A 27,532-nucleotide genomic window follows, 5' to 3' on the forward strand; every position below is an offset into this window, starting at 1 on the left:
CATTCTGTTATATGCATTGTCCAGAAAATAATAACCGTAAGGACTTGAAATTGTTACAGAGTATTTATATTTAAATATTATGTGGATCAAATCCGTCTGATTGGGATGTACCCACATAAACGGGTAAACAAAAAATTAAATTTTTCCGACTGTGTACTAAAATAGTGTTATAATATGTGGCATTGACCTTTCTGTTATAACTGTACAAATACAAAATATAGTATATGCGTAATATAAATTCTGTATGTTCAATTCTCAACAGGTGTTAAATCCAATAATGTGATCAATTTAATAATTATGAAAATTAGAAAAGTACTTCTTGTCAATATGATGTTTGCTACTTTACATTTTATTTCAATGTACTGTAATTGTATATATTATTGATTATATTTCATTAAAAGAAACTATTAAATATATAAAATCCATTTGGATGGAATTCAAGAGCTAAGACTTACGTTTTTCGAGATGCGATTAAAGTACGCTTTTATGTTTTATTTAGCTACCTACTAATTAGAACGTATTGAAAATGCTACGGAAAAAAAAAGGTAATCGGTAACGATTGAAATACGCCCTTGTATTATACACAAAAGATTTTTGACAGTGTTTTGGTCGGAATTGTTACATGGAAGTAATTTTATTTTATTGATTATTATAACTTTCAATAAAATTAAACAAAAATGCTTTATACATAATAGATTTAGGCATTTTACACTTTTTTGCAAATAAAATAATAATAATTTTTTTAACATTTTAAGAATAAATATACAATAGGTATATGATATTTTTATAAGTAGAGTATTTTATAAGTATATTTTTGTTGAGCTGTGAACTATAAGCATTCGTGTCGTTGACTTTTAAATTTGGCAATTCAGTCGAAAAGTTGAAAACCAGCGTCCTTGTGTCCATAAATATTTTGTAAAGAATTTATTACTATTAAAATCACGTACCCTGATTATATATGATACTTATACATGCATATATATATATATGTAGTTAATTTTCAATAATTCAAAGTTAAAGAGGGAAACAAATTCGACTTATTACAAATCAGTTATCAAAAATTTGAAAAAGTACATTTTTATTTTTAAACACACATCGAAATACTTAACATTAAAGGAATAATAAAATATATAAAAACAATATAAATAATGTATTGTATTTATTTAAAATGTATTTCTGGTGATATTTATTATAATTTTAATTTTAATGTAGCTTTGTTAGTGTTTTTAACTATTATCGGTCATTGCTTATCAATTTCAAGACATTATTCGGCTCCACACGTATCACGTCCCTCATGGAAGGGCGTATTTGAGTTGAGGGGGGGGGGGGGGGAATCTAATTTCTCTTCAATACAAACTTAAAAATAATTTACAGTTCATTACCTACAGTTCATGTTTCTTTTATAATGATGACATATTATAAAGATAGACTAGTAATTTATATTCTTAATTATTTATACATTACATGTTTTAAGTAAATAAATGTGTTATATTCAACAAAAATACGAGCCATTGGGGGGGGGGGGCAAATCCCCCTCAAATACACCCTTGCCCTCGTGCGTTAATTTACATTGCTTTTGCAATTAAAAACCCATTAATTTACACTGGTAAACACTCAAACAACTTCGTTCTGATAAAATCCAGACATGTTAGCTAGGATCATTATAATACTTCACCATATTTGACTCGAGCATATATATTGGTTCACGAGATTCCAGTTCATTTTTTTAATCATGTGAATACCACGTCATTTGATTTTTAATGTAGTTACGTGTCTTTTTTTCAGCAAATCAATACTCAACTTCATCTCAAAAATGCAGACACCGGAAAAATATTTTAAAAAATTACTTTTTCCAAATTCAAATTACAATCTGTTGTACCGGACCGATATATGAGATTGAATTTTAATAAAAATATCATACCAATCCCAAGTATGAACGAATTTCTTGTATTTGTTCAGATAACCCCGGAGCGAAATTCGCTTATCCACTTATTGGATTTTTCTACTTCAAGAGCGTATTTCGTAATACGTATTTATAAAACTATAAATATGAAAATATTTGAGATGAAAAAATATTTGATCATAAATTGTATTAGTACAGCTCGATGTAGCGTTACTGGATGTCCCCTTCTATCAAGCCGTAAAGCTTTGTAAATATTTCCGTACATATATATACATATATATATATATATATATATATATATATGTATATTGGGGTGGCCCTTATTTTTGAACTTCCAAATTTTTAATTTCTCACATCTTCATTTTGTTTATTATTATGAGATAGAAATTTAACTAAAATTTTTGTAAAGTATACTTTACGTGACGCCAGAGGGTTAAAAAATTGCAAAATAAGGTTGGTTTGTTATTTTTTGAATATAATCAATAAACTATTGAACTTACCGTAAAAATGTAAATAACTTAAATTATAGATACGAGTATTTATATTTTAATAAAAAAAACAAATCTATACAATTTTTCATACATCTATTATTTTTATGAACAATTATATAACATCAAATATTTCATATATTTTAAAAGAAATAACATTTTTACGGATTTTCAAGTATATCAGAATAATGATACGACACAAAATATCCCATGCAAAAATGATGATAAATTAAATTTTCTAAAAAATAGTTATTAAATTTAAATTGTATTGGACTTATTATTTAATAGTAAAAGTTGGGTAAACTTAAGAAAATTAAGAAAACTAAAAAAAATATATTTAATGTTTATAAGAATTGGTTAACTCAATAGTTTCAATAATAATACAATTTAGAGTCTCTGAATTATAGGAGGAGGAAAAAGATAAATATTTTTAATTTTTCATCCCTCTAGTATTTTTCATTACTATAAAAAAATTATGCAGGTTAAATTTGGTGAAGATTAATCACCCCTCTTACATACCACAAGAGGGTTAAATATTGCCATACAGAGTGGTTTTTTTATTTTATTTTTTTATTTTGTGCAAAATATATTTCATTATGCATAAAATTGTATAAAACCTAAATTGTAGATTCAAATATTGTCTACAAAAATATTTATTTTAATATTTCTAGTGAATCTATTATTTTCTATGAATAATGCTATAACATATAAATTATTACCTTTTTCTGAAAAAATTCAGAGCCCCTGAACCCCCCCCTCTCTCCTCCCATAAAACCACCACTATCAAGGGCTCTTTTTTGTTTTTTTACCAAATTTCTATCAGTTCCTAATAGGCAGTCTCCCCTGTTGCTTTGATAAAAAATTTTAATCTTCCTCAAATTTTTTCATATTTAATGCATTTGATTGAGATACAACGAATAAATCATTTAATTTTTCGAATTAATTTTTTGAAATTGAAATATTTAGTACGTATTTCTGATACGTTTTTAGCCGATTTTTGTAATTCTCGTAAGTTACTTTTCTAGTTTTGAAATACAATGCTGTTCATCACGAACTGATATTCTCGCTTTTGACCAAAAAAGTATGGCTTTTTTAAATACCAACCTTGCACTCTCTTACAAATTTAATTTCATGTGTCTCAAATTAAAAAACAGTTTATTCAAAACTTGTTTGATTGTGAAGTGAAGTGAAAACATTAATTTTTTTTTCTTCCTATAACCAAGAGCAATCTAATATATGTATTATGCACCATATTTATTGCGTACAAGTTTTGAATATTTGTCTCAACATAATTTTATCGAAAGAGAATCCGGTCTGGTTCAAGTCAATTTTTATCCGGAAAATTAAACAGCGTTCGAACGCACAAAGCCGAGCCGGCCGCATGACAGGGCTATCAGAAATGTTAATCCTGTAGAGGAGGCCAGTGCGTACTCGATCGTACCGGAGATTATTAAAAAATAAAGTTACTAACTTCGAATATTTTTTTAAATACTAAGCGATCAACCGTTAAATAACCCGTATGAACTGTTTCGAATCTAAAACGGTTACCATTTGCTGTTGGTGTGCACAAGTCATGTTGAATTCGCCGATTAGTCGTCCTCGTTCGGTGCCGTAGTTATTATTGCCATTAAAAAATGAATCACATCATGTGTGTGTGAGTGCGTGGGGGGGGAATCCAAAGCCCAAGGGGGTACGGGATTTATACGGACACCTATGTGTTTACGACCGCCATGTCACTGGCGGTGTCACGATACGATAGCATAGCACATGGTTTGCAAACGAAATATGAAAACGATATTGTTCTCCTCGGACCCGGTACGTTTTGATTTACGAGTGTGACAAATGTTCATAATCCGCGGATAATATTAATCGAATAGCTGTGGGTTTTATTTTATGGAAAATACTAAATAATAGGAGTAAAAAATAAAATGGGATGAAATAATAATCGAATACCAAAAAACTACCGTCGATGGTACATTTACTATTGTATCTACGTTCAAAGCAGTTGGTAACGCTCGTGTGTTATCATCCGAACGTATCAGCTGGGCAGTCAACGAGTTTCGGTTATCAATATTACATGATCCATAAAAAAAACTCGTAAAATCAAATAATATGTCCAGGTACTGCTGTAAATCGATTCCAGTAGAATTAAAAAAATAAAGGAATAATAATAAAACATTTTTCGGTTCATTTTCGCTTCGCTTTACATAAAAAAATTATGGAAAAGTTGTTATTATCTTAATGGCTTCAACTGTTTGTTTTTGAGGTCATGCTACCGATAACTTTTCAAGATACTGTTTTTTAGTGTCGGTTATAATATCAGTTTCTAAAAAAATAACATTATAACTGGTGAGTACTTGCTGTTTTTCATTATAAATTTTATTTTTTTTACGCACATTGCCGTATTTTTTGTTTCTTCGCAGAACATTGTTAGTTGATCCGTTTGTTTTTTATTATTATTACTATTATTACATTACTTGCTTTCATAAAATCTAATTATGAACTACCTAATGTTTATTAAGTTGTCCAATTATTTATTGATTGAGTATTCTGTATAACGATTTGTATCACATTTTTGTGATTAATAAATTTTTAACTTATCGGCTTTTTTAATCTTTTATAGTTCAAATTATATTTCGTATTAAATTTTTATTTGGGCATTTATTGGAATTCACGAGTCACGTAGTTAATTTCATAATGTTTCAAAACGTTTAAAAGGTTTTATTGTATTATTTTTCCGTCGTACAAAGTAATATTTATTTGTGAAATTGTTTAATAACAATAATTATAACAGACAATTGAAACGATTGAATAAAAAATATTATTAACTGACTGTTTATTTACTATTTATTGATGTCTTACCATTATGTTTTTTAATTTTAAAAAGTATATTTCTTGTTAAGCAAATTGAAAATTTGTTTTTTGCTTATTTAGACACAACTTCTAGCTGTAAAATTTTGTAATTTACAAATTGTATATCAATATTATATTTTCTACTATATTTTCGAAATAATTATCAAAGAACTAAATTGGTGGTTGTAGATTTTTTATGGTGTTATTAACAATAATATTTTTTAAATTCTATCGGAAGCCATCGAACTTACAATAATGTGTGTTTTGCTAGATTCGATATTGAAGCCGTTTAGTACTTTTTTAAAACCCTATTTTTAAGTTTCCTTATATTCTACCTATTTGTTAGGATTGAAATTTTATTTATTTATTTCGTATGGCTGGTATACAAATCAACACAATTAAGGCCACAATATAAATCAAATATAAATCAAAACATAAGTATAAAATAAAATAAATATGAATAAAAATATAAATAATTGTATGTAAAATGTAAATAATTAAATATATAATAAATATAAAAGTACATAGTCATGATTTATTGATAAATCCATAGTCATAAAGCAATGTCTAATTCTTGAATCCAGTCTAAATCAATAACTATCAAAATACAACGCAAACGATGTGCACTTGTTTTGATAAGTTTTACTAATCAATTTTGTGAAAAATTTAAATCTCTATATTAATTATTCAAACGCCATAATCTCACCGGCTCATTTATAAACGAAACTAATGCGAATTTTTTTGTATGAAAATCGTTAGTAGTCTTCGTTCATGTTTGAGTATCTTTATTTTTATTTTTGTTTATTTTGGTAACCAACTTTTTTTTTAAATATATCGTCAATCTTCTACAATTGTTTTTATGTTGCTCAAAATTAATAAGTAAAGATTTAATTTATTCTTAACATGTATTCGGATATTCTTACTTGATGTAAGCCAATATTAATCGATTTTAAAAATTATTTACATTTTAATCGTTTTTGTATAGTTAATGTTAACATATAGTTTGTTGAGATTCGTTGAGAATCTGTGTGGTTTTATTTAGAAAATTAGAAAGAAAAGTATAATTTACTAATGAATTATTTCTTTTAATTTAACAGATATATATATATTATTATTATTATTATTATTTAGGTAAACCTTTCTCAGTTCGAATGTGTAGATAATAATTTATTAACCTGGACCGACAGAAACTCTTGGGATATCTACACGAATAATTTATTTTTATTTTTTTTTAATCGAAAAAGACACAAATGTATACATTATTATCCAGTAATATTTTCGATTATCTTATAAATTGCCTTATAAATGTTTTAAACATCTCTAATTGCATAAGAAAACCTTGTAATACCTATTGTCTATAAGTTAATCTCTCTCGATTAACATCTACTAGTCTCTTGAAAATTATTGTCTACAACTTATGATTAAAAAAAAGTGGACATTATATATGTGTATATAACTTCAACTGGTTGATCTCAACTAATGTTAAAATATTTAAAAATCTAAACCATAATCCTTCTTTGGGGATTTAATTGTTTGCATAGTTTAATTTTAAATTGTACTGAGTACCTATTTTTTCAATATCAGCATAAAAATTATCTCGTTTTATCGCTGTGAGAGTTTTACCCTAATATCGGTATGAAAGTTATCTCGTTCAACAGGTCTGAAAGTTATACTGTTGATTTGGTATGAAAACGGTATGTTTAATAAATACTAACTATAAACCTAATATAAAAAAAATGTTATTTAGTATTAACATTGATAAATGAACAAAATTTTTAAAAATCTTGATATGCTAATTTTTGTAAAAATATCTACGTCTTGTAAACAAGTTTTAAAATATTACTTTTTCGAAACTAAAATTTTTCATTATGTCGCCAAAAAATGTTATGCCATCAATAATTCTTATGAGCATAATTTAAGTTAATGAGCTTATTTTGTCAATTTTTAAACAATAAAAAATGTATGTCTATCAATAGTTTTGCAATCAAGATTAAAGCAAAGATCATTTACCTTTATATTATACCTTTGGTATTATAGAGTTATTGATGGATTTTAATTATCACATAACTGTTTTATTATCTAATTTTATTCTAATTTATTGTTTTTAAGTACGAAATGAGAGATTTGTTACATAATGGTAATATATTTCGGTTGATCGTAAATTCTTTATCTTATAAGTTATTTTATTACTTCTTTTATTACGCACTGAATTCAAAATAGTTCATAATAATTAGCAAATTATATAATATAATTTTAATTAACTATCATAAAATCACAGATTTAATCACTATTTATTAATTAATAATTTATGCTGAAACAGACAAAAATTGCAGTTATTTTACATGTTTTGTAATTAATATAAAATTTAATAAACAAAAAGAATCATTAAAGAAATTAAATTGAACAAAATCACTACTTGATATGTAATAAGTATTGAGTTTACAGAGCTATATGATATTTGTAATTTTGGTATGTATTGTTTTATAATAGTGGGAAAATATCAGAGTTATTGAACTATAATTCGACAATCAAGACAATAAATACATTTATAAACAAATAACAAAATTTAACAAGTGATGTTCAGCTATTCAAAATATTTACATTACAATTATTTAATGTTTTTAGTTATTTTATGTTTAATAATATTTTTATTTTTAAATGAATACATATTTTAAAGCGGTTTAAACTAGTTTATTGTAATCTGTGACTATTAAATAATAATGTCTGGCCTACTGCCCTAATATTAATTAACTGTGATTAACTGTGACTGTGGTTATTTTTTTTATGAATCTAGTTTTGTTTATAAAAATATATTCGATTTTCATTCTGATATTCAGTAAAATAAATTTTAATGCAATTTATTATCGAATTATAAGTATTACATAATATAAATTGTTATCAATTATAATAGTATAAATGTGATATATATATGCAAATGTAAAAAATAATATTTTGACTAAACAATAGTTGTTTACTTTTGAGTATTTAAGAGCACGGTATTTTTGAAAATACAGCTTCAAGCATTATTTTAAATTATGTTTACATTATACACATTTTATTTATTTACTATAAATAGAATTATTTCTAAAAAAAAAATGTATTTTTATGTAGTTACGAATTTAACCCTAATTAGAATTTATATTAATTTGTGACTGAGTATTATTTTTTTTATTCTTTTATACACGTGTTTAAATCCGTTAAAACTGTATACTTGTGCCCATAAACAAAATTGTAAATTAATTTAATTTATCGTTCGATCAGTATAACTTTATATATTTACTCTTAGGTACATAAAATACGATTTATTTTGTTTTTATTTTAACAGTATATTTGTAGTAAAACAATTTTATTGCTGACTATATTGAATTATTTAAGATATAAACGCTTAATGGCTCTATTTTATTGTTAAACAAAAGTATACGTATACAAAATGCAAAAAATGTAAAAAAAATATCAAATTGATCTCGGTGTTATTCAGTTAAGTGATGTTTAGGTATAAAAAATAAAGTAAATTTTTAAAAAGAATACGTGTAAAATGTTATTTTAAATTATACACTTTGTAGATTTAAAATGTCTCTGTTGTCTTACACATTTTCTGCTGTATTTTCTAGACAAAAATTGATTATGTTTAGAAAACATATTATTTTATTAATACCGTTTGTTTTTTAAGTGGTCATTGTTGAATGCCGACAAACTTCCTTTACTAATAAGAACAAATGATTTTTAAACCGAATGGAAATTTATGATTTTTGTATTCGATACGAAGCACTTATGTATAATCTATCTGACACAACGATGATCCTTAGAGTCCGATGTATAAGTAACCGTTATCGGTATTGATAATAAATACAGCGTTTAACATGTGCGGGATCCATTGTAATTATTGATCACTGTGTTCCTAACTCACGTGCAGAGAACACGGTATAAATTATATCCGAGTACCTTGTCGTGGTAGAATATGCAAAAATGTGTTTTCCCTTGTTTATTTATTTATTTTTTAATATTTTATGTTGAATAATACTCGTAACCGTGTTCATTAATAATGTTATAGACGAAAATAATAATAATAATAATAATAATAATATGCACGCGCTTCCATAGCGCAGGGCCAAATATTTAGTGCGGGTGTGTGTGCGTTAATAACATTGGCAGCTGGTGGAGCGCAAGCGCTGCCACACCGTACAATGGGCGAGATGAACGAGGAAAGTCATCGGAGCTTTGCGATCGCTGCGTTAGTTGCGCGCTAGTGTCACCGGAAGTCACGTACGTACGAGACGCGTACACTATTTTTCGCGCACCCCGTCGTTTTTTTTGGTAAAAATTATACGAATTTATTTTCGATTTGGTTTATATTTTTTTTTGTTGAATTCGCCGTACCTCGTTGTGAATTTATCCGTACAACGCATTGGCACGTAACGATTCTTAATTACGTTTGAATGAAATGCGATGCTTTACATGGTTTTAATGTACACCTTTAATTTATTGTAAGTAAAGTATTTTTTTGTTTTTTTTTCCAGGTGAATTTTTAACGTACGAAAGTTAAAAAACAACTACCGAAATGGCATTCGCCGGCCTCAAAAAGCAAATTAATAAAGCCAACCAGGTAAACATACCTATCATTCTATTATTATATTTACGAATAGTTTTAAATTGAATGTTGCTTACATCTACGTCAATTTTGTGGACGGGTTGAAAAACTTGTGCACCAAGAAATAAACACGAATTAATTATTTTATTTTCGATTTAATTAATATTATTTGTTTGGATAAAAAGATAATATTTTTTTCAAATTAATTTTGTATGTAACAATCAAATTGTGAGCTATTATGAACTATTGTTAAAATTTGTATCGTTTAACTTTTTCGTAGTGACGGCGCATTATGTATGCAATATCAATACTACTTTTTATTTTATTTTCTGTGAAAAATAGCTAAATTCATTTGACAGGCATTTTTTCTGAATAACGTTTCATTTTTTCGGTAACGCCCATATTTTATAAATTTACCATTTACTCAGATAACGGTTATTAGAGAAGGTTTCAAGCATTAAAGAAAATGTAATTGTTCGCACTTACAATACATTTATCCGTTTGCGTTTATAAGTTTAATTGTAGGAATAAATTACACCAAGAAAATATAATTTTCACGCAGCTGGAATTTAAAAAATGAAATGATTAAATCAAACAAACGACGGTTTATAGTGCAAAATTAGCCTATTTAAATACATTTAATGAAATTAACTTTTGTGTTGTTTTAATCTCTGAAAATTATATTTTGATTAATTCGTGTTTTTGTGTTGGCACAATGTTCCTTTAGTAACAGCAAACACAGACGCGTATCAAGAGTATCGAAAAAATAATGATTTTTGATTTGTTTGCAATTTAAATGTTTATTCATTTTACTTTTTACATTTGTCATGATTTATGTTGGTTATAGATAAAAAAAAAACAATTTTTTATCCGTTTTGACTAAGAGAAGAAAAAGTTAAAAACGAGGCCAAGGGAGTGTTATAACGTTACGTTAGTGTGCGTATACGTATAAAAGTGTGTGGTGTGCGTTGGGTTGGGAGTCGAGAGCATTTTATTGATTAACAAAGCTCTGTATGCCCATAGCCTGGCGTGGAAGTGGTGTATAGTTCTGACGATATTGGCCAGGGTCGAGGAGAAGGGGGTTAGTCGTGCAATTCTTATCTGTTGGTTTCCTATCCATTCGCCACCTTGTTATAATAAGGGTACAAAATGACAAACGAAGTATAATAAGAAAAACACTTGATTATTTTTTGCCTTAAACACATACACTTACATTTAACATTTTAATAAAAAATGATAAAAATATAAATTATTTAATTTAAATTTATGTAATATTTGCGTATGCTGTTAAACATTTTTATTTTTTTTTTTAACATTTTTATTTTCAAAATGTCGGCTAAGTCAATAACGAATTGTACTTAAAAATTATCTACATTATATTATATTCAAAATAAAATTGTTTATTTTGATACCTAAAATAAACGCAAAAGTATTTTTTTTGCTGACGAAAATACTTTATTTTTAGACTTTAAAAACAAATGATAATCAGTGTTGTGAATTATATTTTTAATTGATATATTATTTTATGTTATGGCGATCACTTTTATTATTTTTCAAAATGTTATACATTAGAGCACAATAATTAAATTTATTTTTTATGCTTCTTCAAGTATCTTTTACGGTTTAAATTTGGATTTTATTTGACAAATTATAGAAATTTTATATTTTTAAAAATAATATTTTATATAGTACAGTTTATTGAAACTGTTGAAAAGTTTACTTTAATTTTATTTTAACTGAACGTCAACTTGAACAAATATTTATACTTCTACTTCAAAATGAGTCAAACTAGGTTCGATTAAATGGGTTCCTTTAATGGTTGTAACATACTACTTTAATTTATTATATGATTATTTTAAACTATTCGTTGATGTTTAATTCATGAATTCGTTAATTTATTAATATAAGACTTTTAAATAAACCAATAAAGGCATATAACACATCTGCGATAAATTTATTAGTTTTTTTTTTGTATACAAGTAGCTTAGGTATTTTAAATAATTTGATCGTAAAATGTTGCTTATATTATAAAAGTGTGTTTGTTCTTTTGTAAGTATATGATTATATTAGCTGCATAATATGTTCTGCAGGTACCAATATTTTACATATTAAATACTACTGTAGATACATATATATATATATATATATATTACTTTGGCCTATACGACATGGTCGTTAGTTTTAAGACGATCTCATGGAGCATTCAGTAATAAATATCACATACATATATGTTTAAATCATTGGAACAACTAAGGTGGGTGGGGTTATGATCCCTCCCATCCAAAAATCTTCTGAAATTAATTTTTTTTCAAATGTACCCCCCCCCCCCCACCCGAAATTAAATCTTGATTGGGCCACTGGTTTAAATAACCTAATGTGAATGAGTTATGCTTATATTGGTATAGTATAATTAATTTACACTTACATTTTATTGATTTATCGAAACATACTTCAATATATTATTTTAATTTTATAGTATATGACTGAGAAAATAGGTGGTGTTGAGGGTACGAAACTCGATGTAGACTTCGTGGATATGGAAAGAGTAAGTGTTTTCATGACAATTTGCACTGCTATAAATATTAAAATTTGACAATTCTCCTTAACCAATAATTATTTGTATAGAAAACGGACGTTACTTATGAGTTGGTCGAAGAGCTACAGATGAAAACCAAAGAATTCTTGCAACCTAATCCTACTGCCCGGGCGAAAATGGCAGCCGTAAAAGGAATATCTAAGCTCAGTGGTCAGGCAAAAGCATCTACCTATCCACAAGCCGAAGGAACGCTTGGTGACTGTCTGCTCTTGTACGGTAAAAAGCTTGGCGACGACAGCTTGTTCGGTCAAGCACTGCAAGAAATGGGAGAAGCCCTGAAGCAGATGGCTGACGTTAAATACGCGTTAGACGATAATACTAAACAAAATTTCCTCGAACCTTTACATCATTTACAGACCAAAGATTTAAAAGAAGTGATGGTATGTATAAAAAAACAATTAACGAATTAACCTTGTATAAATTAATTTTTTTTTAGCATCATAGAAAGAAGCTACAAGGAAGAAGATTAGATTACGATTGCAAACGTAGGAAACAAGCAAAAGGTTTGACGATTTCGTTGTTTTATACTCAACGTAATATTCAAAAGTTAACTGATGAAAAACTCTGAATCAATTTTGATTTAGGTTCGCACGTTAGCGACGAGGAACTAAAGCAAGCCGAAGAGAAGTTTGCAGAATCTTTGCATAGTGCTCAGATAGGAATGTTTAACTTGCTAGACAACGACGTACGTTAGAAACTATTTTATTCGAAATTATTGTATATTTTGTATAATATGTGTATACATATAATTTTTTTTTTTTGTGTGTACGACGAAAGGTTGTTTGCTTGAAATAATTATGTGTGGATTTGCGTAGAGATAGTAAATGAAAGAACACGTTTACGGTAATCATTTCAGATAGAACAAATATCTCAGCTAACAACATTTGCGGAAGGTCTACTCGAGTACCATCAGCAGTGTACCGAAATTTTGAAATTGGCAGTGATGGAAATTCAGGAAAAGTACGTAAAAATGTCTATCGGCTGGAGGTTTTAAATAGCGATTTCCATTGTTGTGTGTTTCTTTCAGACGCGATCAAGCCGCCAGTCGTCCGAAACTAGAATTCGTGCCCAAGACTTTGAACGATTTACATCCAGTCGATGTCATCCCGGACGATATTAACGGTAAATCATTATTACGACGTATCATTTTCATTTTGCCTGTACCAATTATTATGAAATAACTCCAATGCTCGTAATCATCGAGATAACATTCGTCTTAACTTTAGTATCGTTAAATATTTAACTGCAATCTGCCGCGCTGAGGAAGTGTATAGCTGTCCAGAAATGAAGAGCGAGATATGCCGACATGATTATTTGTAGCCTTGTATAACTGATACATTACATATTTTATACGATTTTTGGGCAGAAGAAAAACATAATATCGTTTTCTCTTAGTTTCATTATAATATAAAATATAACGGTTTTTTCAGACGAGTACGAGTTGATGGAACCACAGCTCGCACACGTCAAAGGTAAAAACCAAACAACGATGAGTAATACATAAAACATTTATATTTACCACTGAAATTAATACATTTTTGTGTGATAGTTTGGTTTTAACCTAAAATTGTTTTATTTTGTTGGTGCATATTAACATACACGAAACATATAATTTGATTCTTAGTATGCCCACATAGTATCGTATACATAGATCCTAAACCTACGTATAATATTGTTTACTGAGCTTTTAATTAGAACCCAGAGTTCATTATAAATTCAATCACGTTTTTATTGAATTTAAATTATGTTTATCCGTATAATTTTTTTTTTTAATTTTATATTTTTTAGGCATTTAAGATCATCAATATTAAACATAAATTATCATTTTAATGTATTATGTTTGTGGTTTATAGTTAAGAGATAAATTCGATGTTTTAGATCTGTTATGGTAATAATTATAAACAATTTTAATTTGATTAATCCTGAAATTTATCTCGATTCTTCTAGTATTTTTTTTATAGTAAATACTATTAGACTTTAATTTAGACATTTTATTTTTAATCGATCTTTTTATGCATATTCATGTAATGATTTGATTTTTGTTTTTATACTTTGCCTATTCGATAAAACACTTATTTCGCCATCAAAAAAATCAATACTTGTCGAGCGATTATTGCGTCAATAATAGACCATTTATACGTATAAAGTTGACGAGCTTATATTTATCTATAGAAACTTACTTGGGCCTAAATTGTCGGCAGCGTATAATGATAATAATACGTTATTACGATGTAGCTAAATAGTCTCGTTGCTTTTATGTTTAAACTAAATTTTAGTACGTAATTAACATTTATAAACGAATAAAATTATGTATGTTGTAACCAAACGTGCCTTTGATAAAATGCTCAAATATAAAACATTAGGTGGTAGTTCACGAGCTTCGTCCCCGACCCACGCAAAGTCTAACACGCTGGAATTAACGTCCGGAGCAAATCATCACGATAACCAGCATCAACAGCCTCAACATAATGGTACCTATTGTTTAAGCATGTTTCCTATGTGCCTTATATATTTGCTATATTGGTGATTACATCAACTGTTATGACGCTTATGAATATTTTAATGCACTGCTCTTGCCGAGGTAACTCGATGCGGGTGTAGTTTGCGGTTATTTGCGCATCCGCCACGCAATGATCGCATTTAATGGTCTTAATGTAAATGCCTTTAGCCACTGTTGGAATGCATTATAATCCCGTTCCCGTCGTAGGGTAACGCGGATGTTAAAAGGAACAATCATGTGACTACTCAGTACAATACTATACCGTTTGCAGTAGTTGAAAACAGTAAAACCATAGTTTGTAGTTTATAAAATTGTACATAAATTAGAAATTATTATTAATATTATTATTATGATTATCACAGCTCAGATTTTGTACTGTAAATAATTTAAAAAATATACGCATTGTCTAAACTCTAAAACATTAATGTATTTATAAATTATAGTTTTTTTTCTCATTGAATATTTTTTTACTTACAATATGTAGATTTCTTGCAGTTATAATATTCACTATTACAATATTCGTGATGTAATATTGATTCGTTCACTTTTTTCTTAGCATTTAGACATTCTTTTTGGAAATACAGAAATAAATAATTTTCATTAAAAATAAAACACAGGGTTTGATTTTCTTGACTATGTACCTACATTATCAAATATGAGCCAACATAGTAAATAAATATCCTCTTTACCTGTATGAACTTTTATTGCGTATTATTCGTTGAACAAATTTCATGCACACCTTACTACCGTGCTGAGCTGCATATAATCATTAATCATGTAAACATATACAAATTCTGTTACAATTGAATCGGTCATTTTGAAAAGGCCATTTCTCCATACATTTTCAAAACTAGTTTTATGTGATAGATGTGTTTAACTAATAATAATGCATATTTCTTGCGAGCCATATCATAGTCGGTTTTTTATAAGGGAATTAGATTATTCAACCCATTTTCAATTTTTTTCTCAATTTAATTTTGATCTCTAAAAATAGTTTTTTACGTTTCCTGACAATTTTCATTTTGTGGAGATATGGCCTTTTCGAAATGGTAGATTCAATTATTATCAAATAAAATTGATTATTAAAAATAATCAAAATTATTCAATAATACGATTTTATTGCATCATCTGATGCTATTTTATACCGACGACGTCATACATTTCAATATGTGTTTATACATATATTTTTTATACCTGACACACTCTTTGTTGAAATAGGTTTTACTAAGAATATAACGTATTTGAATTCTCCGACTAATTCTATCGATCTTTAAATAAGTCACCAATTAAAATTCAAATGCATAAAATTCTTAGCAAGTATTTATAACGTTTGCAAATATTTGATTTAAACGAGTTTTAGAATCCATACATTTTTGCATGCTTTATTTGGAAATAATTAATAAGTTAAAAAAAATTTGCTCATATTGTCTAGCCTATATATGTTTGTTATAGCCTTTTCAATTCGTAAATTTTCTCTAAAAACTGTATTGATATTAATATACTTTAAGGGTGGTGTGTCATATATATATACATACATACGTGTGTGTGTGCATGTGTGTTATAATAGCCATTAGTATTTATTTTATATTTAATTCTATGTTATAAGATTATTGTTAGTAATTATTTTAATTTAATTTCTTTAGCATCGCCAGTTTCTTCTCCAATTAAGTCTGTCCAACGGCAAATACCACGCAACTCACCATGTTGTTCTGCGTTATACGATTTTGAGGCTGAAAACCCCGGAGAATTAGGATTTAAGGTTAGTAATAAAATCATTTGACATTTTGCTACATCGCTACCAACCCTGCTACCAAAACGGCAATTTTATATTCTATGACAAACGTATAAAACACGTGTTATAATATTATTGATTGGGCGCGTAAAAATTGTATTACGTTTCAATGATGTGGAATGGAAAAAAAATTAGGGACTGTCACAATTCAAAATCATAATTAAAATAGTAAAACAAAGCCATTGGACTTCACCCTTCCGTGACATTTAGTGGTCCCTAATGATTATAAAACCTGATGCGTTTGGACGGAATCGATTAGAGTTTTAAAAATTTTCAAAAAATATCGTCTGTATCGGTGACACATTGAAAATGATCATTAATTATAGTAGATACGTTTGACCCGTAAAACGTATTTTATAAAAGAGACCGAGAGAGATGTATTTTTTTTTTTGTGCACATAATATTATGTTTATGGTCTACATTCCGATGAGAGATAGTAAAAAATTATTAATACTGCCGAGCTCATTTCGCCAACAGACATGGGTGAGCCCAGGTTTTCTAGACAGGATAGGCGTTTAAATTTAAAACTATTATTAGATATCATAAGTTCACGTCCTAAAAATCATAACGGTCGTTGTTCATGCTTCGCTTCCTTAGGAAAATAAATAAAAAATTATGTTCGCATGATAAGAAATCTTATTTTTTCTCTCCTGATGGTTAAAATCAATAAGTTATGTTCAGCAGCACATTGTAATCCTTTTCGTATAATTTCACATTTTCTTGAGCGCTTATTACGGCGGCACGTTGTTCCATCGCATTCCAATGATCGCGCACTCGCAATCAGTATGCCAATGATATTGGACGTATACGATTTTTCTCGTTGTTGACTGGAAATTAATTAAAAACCCGAATTCGTGTAGGATGAAGGGATGGCCATAAATGTTTTGCCGAACTTTTGCATAAAATAAAACAACACGCGGATTGTAGCATTGCACGAGCTGACGCATTGTCCTCGTGTTTTTACCGGAACTGTTTGAACGGTTTTTTTGTGATTTTCCCAACAGGAGGGCGAAACAATAATACTGCTGAACAGGGTCGACGAGAACTGGTACGAGGGCAGCACCAACGGCCGCACCGGATATTTCCCGGTCACATACGTACAAGTGGTAGTGCCGTTGCCGTGAACCGACGACAACGAGACGAGACTCACCCTCTGCAGCACGCCCACGCACGCGGACGATGATAAAAAACCGTCAACGTCCGTGCGAACACGCCGCCGTCGAGTTGCCGCGTGAAATTTACATACTACAGTCCTTTCGCAATAAAAAAAAAATAAATACCCGTACAAACTATAAATCTAACCGACCCCGTCTCAACTTTCCTCGTTAAAAAAAAAAAAAAAAAAAACATTAAAATTCCATTCGGTTTTTCGTTATCGTTGTCCGTATACATATTGGCGCGTATTACGATGCATAATATTATTCAAATTACCGCTGTTTATTTGACCGTTACTTCTTTTACTGCTATCGCTACCTACTACTGTATTGTTGTTGTTGATTTTGTTATTGTTGTTAATGTTGTGCGCGATAACATTTTATCGGAATATCGCGTGTACCACCCGTCGGCGGTAGTCGTCGTCGTTCATCATTCTCAATCTTACCGGTGGCAACGAGCGCGATTTCCTTTCGGCGCCATCTCCCCTAACACCACCACAACCTTTCCATTCTTATAACGTAATAAAATATATTAGTGTTAGGCGTAGTTTTTTTTTTCCATCTTAATCTCGTCGTTACCGCGGTAGCGTCCGTTCCGAACGCGTAACCCTTCCTCCGTTCATTCTACACGCATTTGACATTTTCTCTTCTAGACATACTAAAATAATATTATAACCGTTACGTACGTACATATATAATTAAATATGCATGTCCTAATCGACGCATGCCGTCGACCGTCGGTCGTTGAGAGAACGCTCACGTAACGACCCATGACCATCGGAGACCCTTCTGACCACATGCGTTCATCCCGTGAGATGTTTCCTCACGGGGACGACGCAAACGTTCCGTATTCCACGTTTCTAATTAATCCCAGTAATTTATTATTATTATTATTATTATTATTATTAAACACTATATAATCTCATCCATTCGTTTTTTACATGAACATTTATATATTGCGTACATAATAATACCTTTATATTGAAATAAACGTTTTTTGACATTTCGCTTGTTACCATTTGCTAAAAAAAAAATTGTTTCTGTAAATATGTTTTCGAATAAACATCAGACAATAAATATGTTAAATAATTTTCAAGTGGGTGTTTTAAATAAATAAAAATATAATTAAACGTTCTAATAAAACGCGATGGTAATATGTTATTATAATATATATAAATATTTATTATATATTATTGTATGTTATTATTATTTGTATTAAAATGTTGAGTGTGTATTTGTAGTGTAACATACCTAGGGCCAAAAAAAAAAATAATAATAATATTGTCTAAATTATTAAACCTTTGAATATTATGTTTTATTCTCAAACATTTTTAGTAACGAAAAAAAACTACTAATTTTTATGACTCACTAAATATACTTTACGACTATGCCTTATTCTTGTTCTATTATAATAATAATAATTGATTTATCAATATATAAAAAATATGTTACTCCTAAAAAAAAAAATCTTTATCACTTATATGAGTTGTAGATTTATCCTATCGAGTGTTGTTGTACGTGTTGGACGTCTTCTTTATATAGTTATGTTATTGTGTACCTCAAATATTCATGTATTGAAATATTATAAAAAACTTTTCATTTTTATGGAAAATAATATAAGTCCAATTTGACTGCATTTTTGGAAATCACATTATAAATTGGTCTTATTTTTATTTTTTTGTATCCTTTTTCTCTTTGTAAAGAAAAACAATGCATGTTTAAAAGTCTCCAGTCTCAAAAAAATAAATAAAGCAAATATTGTAATGTGCGAGTATTTTAACAAATCCACAGACTTGATGGATTTAAATACAAAACACATTTCTACATTATTGTTTTTGTCAATGATAATATTTTTAAGCCGTATTTATTACGTTATGTTTATAAAAAGAAAAATATAAATTGTATTAATAATTTCAATAATAATGTAAAATGGATCTTTGGTAAAATAAAAATAAAAGGTTAATGCTCCTTTAAATTTGTTGCGCCTGTAGTATGCTTTTTATATTCGATTCTAGTTTTTGCTTTTGCTAACTATTTCCCAATTATAGATATTATTTCATCTTCTGTGTTTTGAAATTTAGATTTTATAGCATTTGAAATACATTTTTATTAATATTATTTATTAATTAAAGATTCACTTGATATCAGTACCAAAAGTTAATCTATTGATCAATAATGTAGAAATTTTATATTTATTTTTTAATCTAAAGTACGTGAAATCTCATAACAAAACATCAGAAAATTTTTTTTTCATTATTTTTTAAACCATATGTGTTGCTGATTTCCCTCCTGTTCTTATCAACTCTAGTATCTAAATTAAACAATTAAATATTTTCAACTGTATTTAAAAATAAATATTATGTTATGTTAAAAATAATGAAAAAACTATTTTTAATTAAACATTTGAATAGTTTAATGTAACATACAACTTTGTTTTTAAAATCTTGTTTATTAGCTTGAAGTTTAAGATTAATGTGGCCTGGAGGAAAGAGGGCTCTTTCATTAAGGCGGTTATTAAAGAAAATCCGACTGGGAAAAGACTGTTAGGAAGACCGCGTTTACGATGGGAGGATCGTATCAAAAAGGATGTTAAAGCAGTAGAACTAAATACACAGCGAAGAGAAGCTGCAGAGGATAGGGAAATATGGCGGCAAATTTGTTTGCAGGGATGGTCTTGAAGGCCATAACCCACAAGAAGATTAGCTTGAAGTTTAGTTCTTCATAGTTAGAAATTAGCCAAGCAGTTACAAAATAATCTGTATCACCAATTGATGAATTAAACGTAGTTATATTAGATCTTGAATTGTTTATAGAATCAATGATTTCTTGTTGAATGTCAGATATTTTTGTGACTTCTACTTTCAAATATGCCAAATAATTGAGAATAGTTTTCAGTGTTGCTAAAAAATTAAAATAAACATTGTGTAATGTAAAATATAGTTATTAAATACAAATAATATTAAAATACCTATTAGATTTAAAAAAAAACCAATTATTTCTTTGATCATTAATTTTAATTTTATACTTAGAAATAATAAAGTCCATGAAATTTATACCTATATTAAAATATCCTCATACATAATTTTTTTTAAAAAATTAAAATGGAAAATGTGGGAAATTGATCTTAAGTAAATTTTAATATAAATATAAATCTGCTTTCTTAATGGGATTCTTAATATGTTACATGTTCAATGTATATTGGAAATAAAACATTTAAATTGTACCTGTTTTAATATCTGCAAGTATTAAAAAAAAAATATAAATATTCCTAGTAAAAAAATACTACAGTAGAAATTTGACTAACCATCATCACCCAAAAAAAACCTCTCTTTCACTTTAGTAAAATACTGCATTGCTGCTAAAAAAAAAAAACAATAGTAGATGACGGATTATTTTGTTCAGTATGTATATGATCATAGGCAGAAATGATGAATTACAATTTGAACCAAACATTTGAAAAGAAAAAAAAAGTACACAAATGTATAAAATAATACTTATAAAAACTATAAATAAAACCTATACATACCATTTTTAATATGATTTTCAACATCACGTGATTCAACTGAATTATTTGCTACAAAGTATTTAATAAAATATATTAAGAGGATGCTACATGGGCATTTATTTATTATCTCTGTCTTACAAGTGTGTAACATGAACAATTTACACTCAACAGATTCAACAGACAGTTTAGCTCCGTCATAGTTTAAATACATTATAGTGAATCAATCTATTATTCATTTTAAAAGTACTCATTATCTATGTTTGTATGTAGTTATTACAATATTTCGTGCATATAATATAGCGAAAATTAAAAATGTTCATAATACTCACTTAAAAACTGAACTATCGTAAGAAAACCCACATACAAACACAGATTCACTCTAATTTTAAGCTACTTTATTTCATCATAGTAAATTAATAATATTAGGGAATAATTAATATCATTACCTATATTGTATTATAAAACATTATTATTGTATTTTTATTTGTATACCTTGTATTTTAAATAATAAATGAAAAAATTATCTTTTTATTTTATTAGTTATTTTTTTGAAATTTAAAAATATTATTTTACCTAATTTACATTATATGCTAACAGACCATCTCCACTCAGAATTTTTTTTTTTATCGTATATATTGATTTGTCATTGAATTACAATTTAACACATCCATTACAATGATCTACTCAATCATTATATTACCTAGTAATAATACGGTTACGTAAGTCTACACGTGACTAGTTTTATTTAAATATTCTGCTTTCCATCATAAATTATAAAACAATGAGCAAAATGATTAAAATGTTTCAAATCAAAATTTAAATGACACAATTCAGATAATTTCTTCCTTGAAAATTATATGTATGATGTATAATAAAGTGTATTATTAATTATGATTAAATAATCATTATACAATTTATATGTGGCCCCCATATCAAAATTTCTAAGATCCACCCCTGTTGATACCCGTATAAGTTTTCTCTCTCTTATAAATGCGTAACATAGTAAATTTTACGCTCAGCAAAACACATATAGCTCCGTTAGCTTAAAAATTAGAGTGAACTGATTTCTTATAAAATTTAAAGGCAACATTATTCTCTAGAAAACCTCAAATGTTTTTTATTCTATTTATATTTTAATACGAATTATGAGTATTTTAAAATTGTAAATTGTTTTTACATCTTAAAAAATGTGTAACATTATGTCTTGTAAGACGGAGTAAACACATGCGGGTATTGCGTCCTCTTAATATAGAATCAATAATATACACAAATATATGAATAACATGTTTATATATTATATTGAATAATATGATATATGAATTAATACATAATTCTAATATCAGATTAGTAATATCATCTTTTTATTATAATGCCATTAAATATTATTAAATATCTTAATTTTAATATAGAATTAATACCTATTATCTACAGATATGAAGAAATACACATCATTCTAATATGTAGTCAGTAATATCTGTTTGTTATAATACTAATAAATATTTCATATTTTAATAAGAGTATATTTTTTCTAGCAGGAGTTTATCATGAAAAACCATGTCATTGTTGTAACAATAAAAAGAATAAGAAAACATTTTTGATTAATAATGTAAACAAATAAACATTTTTGACTGCAAATATCTATTTTATTAACTTTACAAACAGTTCTACTAAATAATTAAAACTTATTGTAACGACTATTAACATGATAAGTTTCAAAAGTGAAATATATATTTAACGGTGCACTAATTTAATTAAATAACAAAATTATGTTTTTCAATTTTAAAATAAATAAATTATTTTTTGATATTGACAAGTATACAATTCAAATACCTACAACTTAAAATTTTAGACTATTGAGGATATAAAATAAAAACCTTATGTTAAATAGTAGTTAGAGTATCTACGGCAGTGCATTTATTTTGGTTTTTTTTCTTATAAAAGGTTAACAATATTCCAATACATGTGAAAAAAATCAATACAATTCCTTTCTTAACATTAATTCTTAATTACCCTTTTTTTTATGAATGGTCCAATACATAACATCTGACATTTCATTATTACAATTATACATTCTAAAAAGTCAGAATACTGCATTATGAAAATTGTACATAAATATGTTTACATTATAATTGCAAAATTATATTTAAATGACTAGATTATAATTGGTTTTATGTAATAGTTTATTCATGTATACATGTAACCAAATCAGTTTAGATTAAAATAAAGTATGGTGAATCATAGATAAAATAAATCATAAATACATATTATAATATATTAAATATATATTTTATCTATGGTTGAATTAACTAGAAATAAATAAAACAAAACAATATAAAAGTATAAAATACATGATCAAGAGGGGCAAAGTTAGCAATTAAAAAAAAAAAAAAACATTTTTTAACACAATGTTATTTTCAAAAGCATTTGTAATTATAATAAATCATTTTATTTTGTTTAACCACATTAAGTTATCTATTTTAGGTTACGATTAATTTTAAATGAACTACTCTACCAATAATTTTATTATGTCCAAGAATGTCGAATGAAAAAAAAAAATTGATTTAAATTTGGACTATGAAATAAATAACTATATAACCTTATAATCATATGCTCACACTGAAATTTACTTAGAATAGCACCAATATAATTTTTTTTTTTTTTATTAATATGGATACACATACAACTTTTTTAAACGTAAAAAGGAGAAATTTATTGATTCCATTATTATATCTAATTTATGAAAATGAAATGTAAGAAATTCACTAAAAATAGAAATCAGGTATTTATAAAATGAGCATCCTTGGTGAAAAAAAATTGACTTGGGCATGATAAAACTCATTCAGTTAAACATTAAATATGTACATTCACACTAATTACCAACTAAATTATTTAAAATACATATTTATTTATATAAACTAAATACATTTAAAAAACAAGAAAAATGTCATTATTTTATATTTCTGGTCTGTAATAAGTATAAATATAATGTAATCATTTTAGGTTAAAAAAGAATTTCATTTTTACGAGATGGCGTCCCGTGTTATTATCGATATTTTGTATATTTGCGACGATCGTGCTAACTCACCCCTGAAAGGAGTGACGGCGCTAAAGTTAGTAAATGGAAAGATTGAAGAGATGCATTTCAATGTAATGACTCGGATTGAAAAAAGAAATGATATTGATGTGGTATTGAAAAGGCATGATGAGGTAACGTTGCTATTTATGGAAAAGGAACTGATATTGCGCCTATCAAACGATTTGGTTAAAGTATTTAATGCCAAGAGATCGAGAGGTGTATGCTTTGAAGTGGTAAAACCGCGTATGGGAAAGATTTCAATTCTAGGTGGTGCTAAAGCTAATATCTATGCATCAACAAAAGAAATTGGTATTAGACATGATTCGGCGATGGAAGATGATGAAACCGAGATGCCAGCATTTATATCCCTATTGACGAGAGATGAAATTGATGCCGAATATGACGAGAGGCGAAAGAGAAGGGAAGAGAGGACTCAACTAAGAGAGACTAGTGAAGCGAAAGTGAAAACGGATAAACAAAAGCCGACTAATAAGATGATGGCAAAGAAAGTTGCCACCGTGAGCTCACCTGCCATTGACGATTCTGAAATTGCCAATCAACTAATTTGACTGTTGATACATTTGTCATTGATTAATTACATATCATGTATATTTAATCATGAGTAAAGTAGAAAAAATACAACTTTATACCATTTTAAATTTTTCAAATGCTTAGTAGCAATTATCAATTAAGAGTGAATGGACAAAAAATTAATACTAGTTACTTAATTGTATATTTATGACTGGAGAATGATTTAAAAAATGTAATATGTGATTTGATGTTTTCATAACCTAAACTTTACTTTTTTTGGATGAAGTTTGATTGATTGTTGATGCATGATAGAGTTTGAGCAAATTTAATGCATCTTGAGCTTCTCGTTTTTCATAAAGAAACCGTCCACTAGCTTCTTTAATTTGATCTAGAAATGATCTATAAAAAACATGTTTGAAATCTTAAAACATCAAATTTATTTAAAGTATAATTGAATAAAGTAAATTAAATTATAAAAATTATGAAAAAAAAATTTTAATTATATCTAAAGTAGTAAGTATAACTCTTTACATTTTATAATGTACATACTTTATTAACCCAGTTATTATTTTTACCTATACTTGATTTTCTAAGATTTTTCAGGGTTAAAATGTATCAAGTGTTAAATTAAAACTACTTACAAAATAATATTAAAAGAATAAACTATAAGATTAGAATTAGAATTTCAATATTGTAGCCCTGATAAACTGCAATAAAAACAATTATTAATTATTACTATTGAGCATCAATTTTAAATACTAAGTTACAGTTGGAGATTTAAATTGTAGTTTTTATATTTTTAAATTTTAAGTACTTTATTGAAACTAAAATAAATTTAATCAATCAATTATCACATAATTTACCTGTCAAAAGACATATCAATCAAACTGTCTGGATCCATATCAGATAAAAGTTCAAGATCACAACCACCCAAAAGAGCAATTTGACCTATATCATTTTGTAGACGTTGAATCAAACTGTATAAGTTTTGTGACCCATCAACTTGATCATCAGCTAGCTTAATGCTATAGAAATTATATAAGACTTATGTCATAATAAGCAAATGTATATACATATAATAAATCCAAAACTGCCAAATTTTACCTTATATCGCTATACGAACACCATTTTTCATCGGGTTTTAAAATCATAATCAGAGTATTTTTTTCCAATGTGTCAAAATAATCATCTTCATCTATTTCAGTACCATCAGATTCAAGAACGACTTTAATTTGTTCGCTAATGTTCAGTTTTTTTTGAGCTAAACAAAGGTATAATATTGATTGATATATTTCGGTAGTACATTGTTTAATTTAGCAAAATTTAAAAATGTACTTTTAATTTATCAATATTTCTAAAAAGATATTTTTACCTTTAGTTATAAAATCAGGCAATGAACTTGCTACAATGCCAATTTTTTTTTCACGCTTTGAATCAATAATTTTGTATGGTTTTCCACAATATTCATCACTATCCATATTATCTAAATGTTAAATAAAATTTCATTCTTAAATTAATATTTTTATTAAATTAAATTTAAAATCAGTTTCATTCAATATTTTAGATATAATCTCATTTTTATATTGGTCATATTATTTAAACACTTAAAATATATTTTAAATGATTATTTCTATCAATCCCATTTTGTCTTTTAATATAAGAAGTATAATGATTATAAACAAATGACAGTGGTCACTGAAATATTCTAGAACAACGTATACTGAGAACTAATAATAAATTTAAATTTACTCAATGGAATTATTGTCAGAATAGGCTAGAACGAACAAACAATAATGACTGAGACAATGACTACAACTGAACTGTACCGTAAATCAATGATATTTTATAAACAAAAAAATGACAAATTTTAATTGCTTTTATTGTTATATTTAGATGAAGTGGTAATTTAATAAACAGTTCAATAAGCAATGTGATGCAGTAGAACTTTGAAGCAAATACATTGTAGTAAGATATTATCTACATTCAAGTAACGGGATGTATGCTGAAGAGATATGTTGGGATATTTTCTCAAACATGCTCTAGTTATCGGAGGAATGCAAAAAATAATAAAGTTCTAGGCCAACAATCTCATAAGTCAAAACATTGCTCAGGACAAATCGACATTTGTAGATTGAAAGTAATGCCTGCCAATTACCAAAATGCACACATACAGATTCATACCCGAATATTTGAATAGATACTAGTTTTGTAATAGTGTAAGCTGTTCGCGTACAGGTTGGTTGCACTTACAATTTGCTAAGTTTCACCCTGCGAATGTACTTTGCTTCAATCTCATGAAATTCGTGTTCCCGAATGTTCGAATTCGTAATTGTGACAAATGCACGGAGTTCAAAACGAGTATGATCAATTGTTTATGAAGTAGGCGAAACACACACGTTTTGTTTAAACAACGTATTATTGTTTTGAATTAATAATAATAATAATAGCAGTGCAATTATTGTTGCGTTGATAAAACCTACGAAGTGAGGAGGAAATTCAAAAACGTGACGTCATAGATAACTACGGAACGAATGTCCGAGTTCGAA

General features: G+C 27.5%; 3 protein-coding genes across 9 annotated transcripts; 1 reads left to right on the top strand and 2 right to left on the bottom strand.

Annotated features, from left to right (window-relative positions):
- The first annotated feature begins 4,496 nt into the window (after positions 1-4,496).
- On the top strand, positions 4,497-18,105 carry LOC112693882 (endophilin-A). 6 transcript variants are annotated; one of them, XM_025569132.1, is made up of 12 exons: positions 4,497-4,740; positions 9,762-9,847; positions 12,309-12,377; positions 12,458-12,808; positions 12,865-12,931; positions 13,013-13,113; positions 13,285-13,388; positions 13,456-13,550; positions 13,859-13,900; positions 14,792-14,899; positions 16,572-16,687; positions 17,725-18,105. In XM_025569132.1, exons 2-12 carry the CDS (start codon positions 9,803-9,805, stop codon positions 17,842-17,844), a joined length of 1,218 nt encoding a protein of 405 aa, XP_025424917.1. In that variant the 5' UTR covers positions 4,497-4,740; positions 9,762-9,802; the 3' UTR covers positions 17,845-18,105. The 6 variants fall into 6 exon arrangements, with proteins under 6 accessions (XP_025424917.1, XP_025424920.1, XP_025424922.1 ...); XM_025569131.1 differs by lacking the exon at positions 4,497-4,740 and adding an exon at positions 9,444-9,558; XM_025569133.1 differs by lacking the exon at positions 4,497-4,740 and adding an exon at positions 9,566-9,652.
- Positions 18,106-20,246: 2,141 nt separating this feature from the next.
- On the bottom strand, positions 20,247-21,590 carry LOC112693904. Its single transcript, XM_025569164.1, has 3 exons — positions 21,542-21,590; positions 21,401-21,448; positions 20,247-20,774 (listed from the first exon to the last, which is right to left on the bottom strand). Exons 1-3 carry the CDS (start codon positions 21,588-21,590, stop codon positions 20,464-20,466), a joined length of 408 nt encoding a protein of 135 aa, XP_025424949.1. The 3' UTR covers positions 20,247-20,463.
- A 3,564-nt stretch (positions 21,591-25,154) lies between these two features.
- LOC112693893 (DNA fragmentation factor subunit alpha-like) lies at positions 25,155-27,488 on the bottom strand. Of its 2 annotated transcripts, none has more exons than XM_025569151.1 (5): positions 27,237-27,488; positions 26,359-26,469; positions 26,091-26,247; positions 25,850-26,011; positions 25,155-25,385 (listed from the first exon to the last, which is right to left on the bottom strand). In XM_025569151.1, the coding sequence occupies exons 2-5, from the start codon at positions 26,462-26,464 to the stop codon at positions 25,247-25,249; spliced, it is 564 nt and encodes a 187-aa protein (XP_025424936.1). In that variant the 5' UTR covers positions 26,465-26,469; positions 27,237-27,488; the 3' UTR covers positions 25,155-25,246. The 2 variants fall into 2 exon arrangements, with proteins under 2 accessions (XP_025424936.1, XP_025424937.1); XM_025569152.1 differs by lacking the exon at positions 27,237-27,488 and adding an exon at positions 27,168-27,224.
- Positions 27,489-27,532: the final 44 nt, after the last annotated feature.

The sequence above is a fragment of the Sipha flava genome, unplaced genomic scaffold, assembly GCF_003268045.1.
Source record: "Sipha flava isolate LNK unplaced genomic scaffold, YSA_version1 119_pilon_pilon, whole genome shotgun sequence".
NCBI classification, from domain to species: domain Eukaryota; kingdom Metazoa; phylum Arthropoda; class Insecta; order Hemiptera; family Aphididae; genus Sipha; species Sipha flava.

Excerpts from the sequence above, each read along its gene's own strand:
- LOC112693882 (XM_025569132.1), top strand. The coding sequence starts at position 9,803 with ATGGCATTCGCCGGCCTCAAAAAGCAAATTAATAAAGCCAACCAG. Across the intron at positions 12,378-12,457 it reads ACTTCGTGGATATGGAAAGA|AAAACGGACGTTACTTATGA; the intron begins GTAAGTGTTTTC and ends TTATTTGTATAG. Across the intron at positions 16,688-17,724 it reads CCGGAGAATTAGGATTTAAG|GAGGGCGAAACAATAATACT; the intron begins GTTAGTAATAAA and ends TTTTCCCAACAG.
- LOC112693904 (XM_025569164.1), bottom strand. The coding sequence starts at position 21,590 with ATGTATTTAAACTATGACGGAGCTAAACTGTCTGTTGAATCTGTTGAG. Across the intron at positions 21,449-21,541 it reads GTCTGTTGAATCTGTTGAGT|CAAATAATTCAGTTGAATCA; the intron begins GTAAATTGTTCA and ends AATACTTTGTAG. Across the intron at positions 20,775-21,400 it reads TGAAAATCATATTAAAAATG|CAACACTGAAAACTATTCTC; the intron begins GTATGTATAGGT and ends TTAATTTTTTAG.
- LOC112693893 (XM_025569151.1), bottom strand. The coding sequence starts at position 26,464 with ATGGATAGTGATGAATATTGTGGAAAACCATACAAAATTATTGATTCA. Across the intron at positions 26,248-26,358 it reads GCCTGATTTTATAACTAAAG|CTCAAAAAAAACTGAACATT; the intron begins GTAAAAATATCT and ends ACCTTTGTTTAG. Across the intron at positions 25,386-25,849 it reads ATTGATATGTCTTTTGACAG|ATCATTTCTAGATCAAATTA; the intron begins GTAAATTATGTG and ends TGTTTTTTATAG.